General features: G+C 41.6%; 1 protein-coding gene across 1 annotated transcript in view; it reads left to right on the top strand.

Annotated features, from left to right (window-relative positions):
• The window catches only part of LOC119416643 (solute carrier family 12 member 5), an 86,593-nt gene that overhangs the window by 40,575 nt on the left and 35,730 nt on the right, over window positions 1-10,288 (top strand). Inside the window, exons 2-3 of the mRNA XM_037683828.1 lie at window positions 9,512-9,615; window positions 10,066-10,206. Of these exons, the coding sequence (XP_037539756.1) occupies window positions 9,512-9,615; window positions 10,066-10,206 (245 nt within the window). The remainder of the gene's footprint in view (window positions 1-9,511; window positions 9,616-10,065; window positions 10,207-10,288) is intronic.

The raw sequence follows: 10,288 nt of genomic DNA, 5'->3' as shown, positions 1-10,288 counted from the left end.
TAACAGGATCTTGATCTTATCTTTCATAAAGTGTGCAGAGCTGGTTTACAAATTAAGAATGTTATTGAACTTTGGTTTTACACATTGAGAAATTATTTTTGACAGACTCCGTTCGCCCGTCAGAGGCTGTATTTACTGTAGTTTGTAAGCATCAGATGAAAACAGTTGAAATGTTTGTTCTTTCCACAGTATCTTATCATTCATGCACTTAATGCGTTGGAGTTTTCTCACCTGAATTAATTTAATTTGAAGTCGTCTCAGTTTCAGCAAAAGAAAATAAGTTACAATAATTGATATTTTACAATAGACAAAGCTATTGAATAAAATTATAACACAATGCACAGTCATTTGTTTTTATTTATTTATTAATGCCAGAGTTTTCTATGGTAACATGGCTAAAGATAATTTGTAATTTACAAACGTTTTTAACTAATGCTTTACTACTTTTTTTAATTTTACACAACAAAAACTTTAATTCTTTGACTGAATTACACGTTAACTTGTGTTATTCCTTTATGATAAATGGAGAAAATAAAACAAAAGATCAAATGTACTAAATTTCTAAAGAATGTTCTTGGTTTGTCCATTTTGGGCTTCTGTAGCAAGACAGTGGTTAAACACGGCTGTTTCCTGTCTTTATGGATTCATATTTTATTTTTTGTTTTACACCTTCACCCCTGAGGATCTGACAAACAGGCAAAAACAGGAAAGCGCCAAAGAGAAAACAAAAGTAAATTAAACAAATTACTTTGTGGAATTAACCTTAATTCCTGGTTGCAGCGGGTGTGGTGGACGTGAACGACCGGCTTCTGTTGGATGCCTTTCTCTCACTTGCAGAGGTTAATTTCTGTGTTCCTCTGTAGCCTCCAACAGCTGCTGGATAATCCCCTTCAGCTCGTGTCCGTTAAGCTCTAAAAAGCTTGTATGAACTGTCCATTTTTTAATAACCATGTCAGCTCAAGGGTACAAATCTGCAGCAAGCACTAGCCTTTCATCTGCGCACGGCCACTGTCATGCGCCCATGGCATCAATAGAAGGTCAGCTTCTGAAGTAAAGACCTGTTTCTGAGATGAAAACTGTTCATAAATCTTCACACAGGCAAAGCAAATGTTGTGAAAAGTGATGTGTGAACATGAAAATCTTGTCGTGTAGATATACTGTACTCGCCGCCGTAAACGCCACACTGCTGTATAAGTCGCAGACCGCTGACGCATCACGTTGTTACGTGTCACCACTGACCACCAGGAAATGTGGGCCGGTGTTGTGCCAAAAATCGATTGGCTGCCAAATGGCGACCGTGGTAGTGTGCACAGGAGGACTTTAACAAGAATTTAACAAGATTAACACTTAAAAACAATTATTTGTTTGCTCGACATTACAGCAAAGGTGTGTCTCAGATGAACTTTTCCTTAATAAATGCACTTTAATGGTCAAATCAGCTGCATTTCACCTGAGCGGCACAATGAAATGCAGCTGATTTGACGTTTGCTCCAGTAGTTCCAGAGCGAGATGAAGGTGGCTTGTTATGGCAAGACAAGTGTCTCATTAATCATCACTTTTACCTATTAATGAGACACTTGGCTTACCATATTAGTCGAGGGCCCTCTAGTGGCTGAAAATGGTAGTGATCAATATTTTCATGTCAAAATTAATTAAATAGTCAGATCTCAGCCAAAAATTGGTTATAAATATGGGGGGAAATAATAATATGTTGCTTTGCTGTATACGTCACAGGTATGCTAATTTATGCAAAAAACTGTGAATTGTACAGCGAAAATAGAATAGTGAGTTGAAACAAGTTTGATAAACTTTCAAACACCAGTGGCCGACCTGCAGTCTCAGACCATAACCGTCTCCATCCTGGTGTTCAGACAGCTGTATAATCACTGTTACTCCTCCTTTGAGGATTGGAACCATTAAAAAGACTAGATTTAAATTTATCACTCCATAAAACCAGTTGCCTCTGATTTTCCCAACACTTCTTGTGTAATTTAACTTTTCCTTCTAGTTCCAGTAAAAGAGGCTTCCTGTTAATGAACCAACCCACGGCTGCTTCCCTCCAGTCGTGCTTCAGGAGTTCGAAGGGCGTGTTTTAAATATCTTAAAGAGCTGACACTTCTTCTTCTCTTCTTTTCTTTGTTGCTGACTTATTACTAACTGGTTAATGGAGGCGCTTGGCATTCCTGAGACAGTTTTCCATCTGAGGTGGATTCCTGTTGAGAGGGAGTTTGATTTTCCTTTAAAAGAAATCTCAGGTTGTTTGACTTGTGAAGGGGTGCTTTATTGATTAATCCATATTTAATATAACCTAAATGAACAGATGAGTTCAGTATTTTGTTAACTTTTTGCAACGGAGTAGTTGAACAGAGGTTAGAGAAGGTGGGCCTGTGATCAGAAGGTTGCCGGTTCAACTCCCCAGGCCGACAACATCAAAATGTGGGTGTGAAAGGTGAAGCACCCACATCTGCCTCCACCTTCATTTACCCCACTCTGGGCCCTTGAACAAGGCCTTTAACCCCCACCATCTGCTACAAGGCAGCTCTGCTCCACACAGAGAGCTGTGGCAGCTCGGTGGTCTGTGGTTGTGTCAGGAAGGACATCTGGTGTAAAAACAATTGACAAGTCTTCATGCGAGTTAGTTTACTGTGGCGACCTCTGAAGAAGGGAGTAGCTGAAAGAAGAAAAATGTTTTTTTTTAAGTTAACTTTTTGCAACAACTATAACTTGCCATTTTGTCAACAAAATTAAACAACTCATGTCGTTCGTCTTTGAGACCCAAACATTAAGGACCAATGTGTACTGTGTATTATCACTTTTCACTTATCCATTTTTGTAAGTCCCAGTTGTTGTTTATCTTACCCTGTTTTGTTAGCGATGTTTATGTCCTCTCATAGTGAAGAGGGGAATTTGAAATACCATCCCTCCTTCCCTCTGTCCATCCGTTTGTCCGTCCATGTTGTGAGCATGAAAACTTAAAAAATAAGTATGGTGATGGCTTCTATTTTGGTGTGTAGCTACATCAAGGCGTAAGAAACGTCACTATTGAAAACTGGATAGCCATGTCAAAAACCAATATGGCTGCCACCATATATATTTTTGTAAATCAACCACCCTTATCATTTGAGGAAACTATGCTTTCTAGTTTATCTAATTATTTATTGCCTAAAAATTAATTTGGGTGGCGCGGTGTCTCAGTTGGTAGAATCGTTGCCTCTCAGCGAAAAGGTCACCAGACTGAATCCCAGCCAAGGACCTTTAAGGGTGGAGTTTGCATGTTCTGTCCATGCGTGCGTGGGTTTTTTCCGGGTACTCCAGTTTCCTCCCACAGACCAAAAACATGCATGTTAGACTGATTGGTAACTCTAATTAGTCTCTAGATGAGAGTGAGAGAGTGAATGGTTGTTTGTCTCGTTTGTCTTTATGTGTCCCTTTTATGGACTGGAGACCTGTCCAGGGTGTCCCCTGCCTCTCACACAATGACTGCTGGATATGGGCGCCAGTGACCTCAGCAACCTGAAAAGGAAGAAGTGGGTAAAGATAATGGATGCATGGATAAATTTAGAGTTTCCTCAAATGATTGGGATGGCCAAAGATTAAGCTATGGTGGCCAAGGCCACCACTGGTCACCCCTGGCTCTGCCAATGTACCTGGTCGTGGATAAAATTGCTCCCTCCACTCCATGATGTGTCGCTCTGCGCTGCCTCAGGAAAAAAAGGGGTTAAAAATAACCAACGTCTGTTCTTATACACAGTGTAATTAAGGTTTACCTGCAGTTCCTGTTCATTTCCAGCCCAGAAAACTCTCACCTAAAATAATACAAACATTCACTATTCAAACCTCTCATTTGTACTGCTTGTTTTTGATCTGCACATTTGTATGGTTACTTAAGATTGAACAAATTTTGTTAAATGCTTGCTGAGGACTCAATTCTTCTCAAACCTAGAATTTTGATCTATAAGATCTTGGGGGAGCTGAGATGGTGTACAGGCTGTCAGAAGTCAGGGTTTTGGATTCAGAACCAGCCAGACAACAAGAGTGTGAAAAACAAAAACTGATTTATTGATAATTAGCTGCTGGAGGGAGTCAGGATCCAGTTGCGGTGACAGGTCCTCACAGGCAGGAGGGAGAGAGCCACCTGTCAGTGTTTCTCAAGCAGGTGAGGTGGGGGTCACCTGTTGGAGCTGGGCAGGATGACGTCACCATCACTCGGTGAAGCGCAGCTGCAAGGCAGAGCTGAGGAGTGTGGTTGGAGGGGAAATGCATTATCACACACATGCACAGCTGCAGAAAGAAAATCTTTGCAGAGAGTGGTGAAGGCTGCACAGAAGACTGTTGGAGTCAGTCTCCCCACCATCACAGACATCTACATCTCCAGATGCAGGAAGAGGGCCACCTGCATCATGAAGGACCCCACTCACCCAGCACACACACTTTTTGCCCCACTCCCCTCAGGAAGGAGGTTAAGGAGCATTAAGTGCAGAACCACTAGACTGAGGAACAGCTTCTACCCTGAGGCCGTTACACTCATGAATCTCTAACCAGAATAATCACTGTAATGTCACTTGATTGTTGATATGTGCTGCTGATTATCTATGCTGCTGATCTCATGCTGCTGATTTGTTTCATGCTGTTGTCTTTATTCATAATCTGCTCACACAGACTCATGTCCGTGCTGCTGTTCGGCGTATTGTTTTTTATGCTATTAGTACTTAGTGTATTCTTAGTTACGTTTTTCTTAGTTCATATCTTAGATTTTATTACTGTTTTTCTTTACAATTTGTACTTTTGTTGGATGTAACTGAGACCCTGTGTACACAATTTTGTTCCACCACATGTACCACATGTTTTGCATATGACCAATGAAGACACATTGACTTTGACTTTTGACTTTGAAATGCAAAGACAAGGTCCAGGCATAGAGGTGGGTCATACACGGGGAGTCAGAGTTCCAATAACAAGTCCAAAGGGTCAAACCGTAATCCAGAAATCCATAGGCAGAAGTAGTCGAAACCAGGGTCAGATGGGCAGACATAATCAGGCGAGATGCAGGTAGAGTGATAATTCCTTAAGACGTGGCGTGAGGTTGAGATCCAAAAGGCAAGGCTTGAGGTCGAGACTAGATGTCAGGTGTAGTGATGTGTCCTTCTGTGTCGAGGCTTCGAAGCGTTTGTCGAGTAATCCAGGAGGAATTATGTAGAGCGTGTATCGAGGCGTGTATTGATGATGCATGTAGTGACGTTCGAGGCCTCGCTAGTGGGCCGTACCACGTGACCGACTCAGGAACTGGCTCGTTTGTATGCACGAGATTTGAAATATAAGAAGCAGACAGAAAAATCCATCATCACCATCATCATAAAGACAGATTAAGATTATTTGCAGATCAAATTTAGACTTTATTTGAGGTCCTAACAAACATGATTTATTTTTTCTTTTAATCAACTTAAAGCTTCACAAACCAGTTATGTTATTATAATCCATCTACTTGTTTTACATTTATAGTCCACTTCATGGCGCAGTAGAGCAAATGAAGCACCATGGCGCGTTGGATCATGAGTCGAGCTGTTTGATGGAAAGCCTCAGTGCTTCATGAAGCTTCATCTCACCATCACTAGTCAGGCGTGAAACAGGATGGCTGGATATCTGAGACCATGACAGGTATGATAATCTGGTGGAGAACTAGTGAGAATGGAGCTCTTAAATAGCGCCAGCAACCGTTGCAGTGAATCAGGGCTGATGAGAGAAAGTGCAGAGGTGGCGTGGCAGAGTGTCTGAGCAGAAAACAGGACCTGATGAGGCAGGGGACAGAGGAAGAGGCAGGGCAGTTGACTTGGGACCAGAAAGTTGCAGTTCATCTCCCCGCCATGTCCACATCCCGCGGTGTCCCTGAGCAAGATCCCCACCCAACTGCTCCTTGGGTGCTGCCCACTGCTCCACCTGGGTGCGTCTCAGGTGTGATGGGCTAAATGCAGAGAACTAAATTCTCCATTGTATGGAAACATACAAAGATGACAACACATAACACTTTATTATTTATAGATCTTTGATTGTGAAATTTAATTTTTGACTATTTTTAACACTTCATTTAAAAACAGTTATTCAGTTATTATTTCTTTATATCTTCAAAAGGTTTTTCCTTTTGGTTTATTCCTTTCTGTGATGGTTTATATCTATAGAGACTGGCCAAACTTTGTTCGTGGGATCGGAGTTATCTTCCGGTTATTTAATGACTCTGTGCAGCCTGTGAGCTCAGGCTCAAACCCTGAGACAGAACAAGACCAGCCTGGTTAATCAAACCCCCTCCGGCTGTCTGACTTCTCTCCCAAAGCAAAGATGAACAACTTCAGCTGCAGCTCTGGTCTGCAGGCAAAATGTGTTCTTTGTAGCATTCAGAGCACCATAATGTGGTAGTTTTTAACAAAAAGAAGTGTTTTATATTATCAAAAATGCATTTAATAAAACAGATGTTCTGCAGAGTGGACAGCAAATTTGTATTTTAAATTGGAAGAAGTTTTCCACAGCTCACAGGGACAGCTGATTCTTTCACTCTGAGCAAAGGGGTTTATGAAAAGAGGAGTGAGCAGCAGAAACTACTGTACCTGAACAGGATTACTGTCCAGACAGACAAGAAAAACTTTAATCCTTACATATAATTAGGTTTTAAATTGATGTTTTTTGCATAGAATGTGTATCCTCAGGCTTGTGAGGGAATATTCTGTGTTTATTTTGTTTTTTGTTCAGTTTCTGCAGAAAAACGAAAAAGACAAAAAAAAAAAGTGACTCAAGTGACATCTGAGATCTGTCTCCTCTGACATGGGAACACTTATCAATTAAATTAGCTACTGAATTCACAAAAAATGCATTTGTTGCTCCCAAACAACTTTAGTCACGTCACAGTTTTGGGAGGATTTGGACCCAGAATGTAGACAAAATGTTCAAAAACAAAACTTTATCATGCGCTGTCAGGACATTATTACCTGCAGTGTCCCCTCAGTGAGGACTGAACAGGGCCTTCTCCTGCTCTGCTCCTGTTTCCTGGAATATCTTGCAAAAAGATCTGAAGCTCTTGACCTTGACCTCTCTAAGTGATTTTGAACATCTGTTAAGTTCATGGCAAAAACCAATGCATGTTCCTGTTTTTAGTTTTCTACATCACTTTACAATCTAGCCGTTTTTTCGCTACTTATCCTTTGAATTGTCCTTTTAATTACCATTTTATTTTCACTTGTTAAAAAAAAAAATATATATATATATATATATACACATCCTTTATGATTGTCTGTTGTTGTTCACTATTGTCATCACTCTTCGTTAAAATTCAGGTCTCTCTTGTACATTAGTCCCCGAGGCTCCATGGGATTAACCTGTATAAATAAAAGTTGAATGAATGAATGGAAATTATCCATCCGTTATTTTCTACTTATTTCGAAGTCAGGTCATGGGGGCAGCAGTTTGAGCAGGGAGGTCCAGACTTTTCTTTCCACAGCACCTCTTCCAGCTCTTCTGGGAGGATTCTGAGGTGTTCCCAGGCCAACTGAGAGACTATAGTCTCTCCACCGTGTACTGGGTCTCCTCCCAGTGGGACATAAGGAGGCGCCCAGGGATCATCCTTACCAGATGCCCAAACCACCTTAACTGGCTCCTCTCGATGTGGAGGAGCAGCGGTTCTACTCCGAGTCTCTCCCAGATAACTGAACTTCTCACCCCATCTCTAAGGGAGAGTCCAGCTACTCTGCGGAGGAAACTCATTTCAACTGCCTGTATCCACGATCTCATTGTTTCGGTCACTACCCAGAGCTTATGACCATAGGTGAGGGTAGAAACGTAGACCGACTTGTAAACAGAGAGCCTTGTCTTACAGCTCAGCTCTCTCTTCACCACAACAGACCAGCACAGAGTCCACAATACTGCAGACGCTGCACCAATCTGTCTGTCGAGCTCACGCTCCATTCTTCTCTCACTCATGAACAAAACCCTGAGATACTTGAACTCCTCCACTTGAGGCAGAACCTCACCCTTGACCCAAAGGGAGCAATCCATCCTTTTCCGGTTGAGGACCACGACCTCAGATTTAGAGGTGCTGATTCTCATCCCAGTTCATTCACACTCGGCTGTGAACTGCTCCAGTGAGAGCTGAAGATCACGGCATGATGACGCCAACAGGACCACATCATCTGCAAAGAGCAAAGATAAACTTTGTTATAAAACAAAAAAAAAGGTTGATTTTGCAGAAGAATTTACAAAATCAAGAGAAGCCACAAGGCAGAAGGATACACCAGGAGGCACAGAAAATGTGTGTGTAATACACAATGCTCCTCTGATTACTGCAGGGAACACTGAGGTTAAATGGACTGACGATGAATGGAGTGACTGGTTCAGTGACTGCAAAACAGGGAGAAGGTGTAGATGGGCGTGGCACACTGACTGGATAGTGTATTACAGTAAGAGAGAAGTGACTAGTGGCACAAAATTAAACACAAAACCTGCTCATATTAAAACACATGTAACATAACTAAACACAGGAATCAGAAAACATGATGTACAAAAAAATATATAAATGAATAAACTCAATAGGAACTAACAAACAATAACCAAAAACATAGATCCTGATATATTATTACTGGATATCACCAGTTTGAGACCATTTTAATGGGAATCCTCGAACGGAGGCTGCTTCATGTGTTTGTTCATGTTCATAAAAAACAATAACTTCTTTATTTATTACATAGAAAGTTTTGATCAACCCCCCAGCTGTAGTTTTCGTCCCCTGAAATAGGTGAGCTGACACTTTTTAAATTTAGCCATTTAAAAAACTTCTCTGAGCTGATGTCATGTTTAATGATGCTGGGACTGGGTTTGGAGATAAACTGGTATAAGTTATCTAAATCAACCAAACAAAACAAAAGGATTTCATAGATTTAGCCAGAAAAGGAGATAAATCATCATAAAAGGGATCCATAAAGCCCCCATGAGAGATGCCTCTCTCGCTCGTTCTCTTTCACATGCACACTTTACATCAGATTAGTAAGTGCTGGGGGGAGAAGAGGGGGGGGTGTTCAATCATTTCAGCATCTTTATGAAAGTAAAGTTAAAGCCTTTTGTGTCGTGCTGCCAAAAAGACGTAATAAAAAAGTTTTTCTTGGTGTATTATGTAACAACGCTTAGTGAAAATGCACGCAGAGGGACGTCATACTAAGATGACGTGTAACGCTGAAACATGTCGAAACTTTACAAAAGATCTTTATGAAAGATGAGCTTAAAATGGTGAGTAGGACTAGTGAAGTATAAGACTTGAACGTGGGAATAAAGTTTCACTCTGAAATGATTGACTCGTTTGTTTGGAAGTGGCGTTGCAACCCTTCCCAGACTGATGGGTACCAAGAGTTCAATTTCTAAGATCATTGCTGATGTCTTTCCATTTTGGTGTTGTGCTACTCTTTACCATTAAACCAGCAAAATCACATAGTCTTTCTAATGGTTTTCACACTTGCTGGCTGGTGTTTGTGTTTTTCAGGTGATGGAAATCCCAAAGAGAGCTGCCCTTTCATCAACAGCACTCCAGCTACCGGAGTGGAAAAGAGTCAGCAGTACGACATCAAGAGCATGGCTCTGTTCGAGGTGGGGACAGCACTCGTTAAGCAATGGTATTTGATGTGAGAGGGGTTCGTACTGGTGTTTAATGGCCAGAAATGTGAAAGCATTAAAGATTATGTAAGTGTATAATTAATTTTGGGGGGAGTGGTGGCACAGAGGATAGAGATGGTGAGCCTGTGATGTTACATCTAATATATGGGTGAGAAAGGTGAAGCACCCGCATCTGCTTTCACCCTTAATTCACTCTGGGCCCTTGAGCAAGGCTGTCATCGGCTCCCTAGATGGCAGCTCTCTGCTCCACGCGTGGGCTGCGGCAGCTGGGTGGCCGGTGGTTGTGTCAGGAAGTACATCAGGTGTAAAATACAGTTGCCAAATCTGGATCGTTGTGGTTACCCTGAAGAAGAGAGCAGCTAAAAGAAAAAAGTGTATTTAAATTTCAGGTCTGACGTAACCATGTGTATCTCTATGCTGCAGGAAGAGATCGATACGAGTCCGATGGTTTCTTCTCTGCTCAGCACTCTGGCCAACTACTCTAACCTGCCGACTGGAAGCAAAGAGCACGAGGAGGCAGAGAATAATGAGGAGGGGACACGCCCCTCTAAAAAACCTGTCAAGGTAGGAGTGTTTGTGAGAAAGGGTGAGTGACAAAAACACAAAGTTTGTTTTCTCAGTCATCCAGGTATATAACCACAAAAAA

The sequence above is a fragment of the Nematolebias whitei genome, chromosome 11 (genome assembly GCF_014905685.2).
Source record: "Nematolebias whitei isolate Nwh7 chromosome 11, NemWhi1, whole genome shotgun sequence".
Taxonomy (NCBI): domain Eukaryota; kingdom Metazoa; phylum Chordata; class Actinopteri; order Cyprinodontiformes; family Rivulidae; genus Nematolebias; species Nematolebias whitei.
Note: the sequence above shows the minus strand (reverse complement) of the source record. Positions and strands in the feature narration are given on the sequence as shown.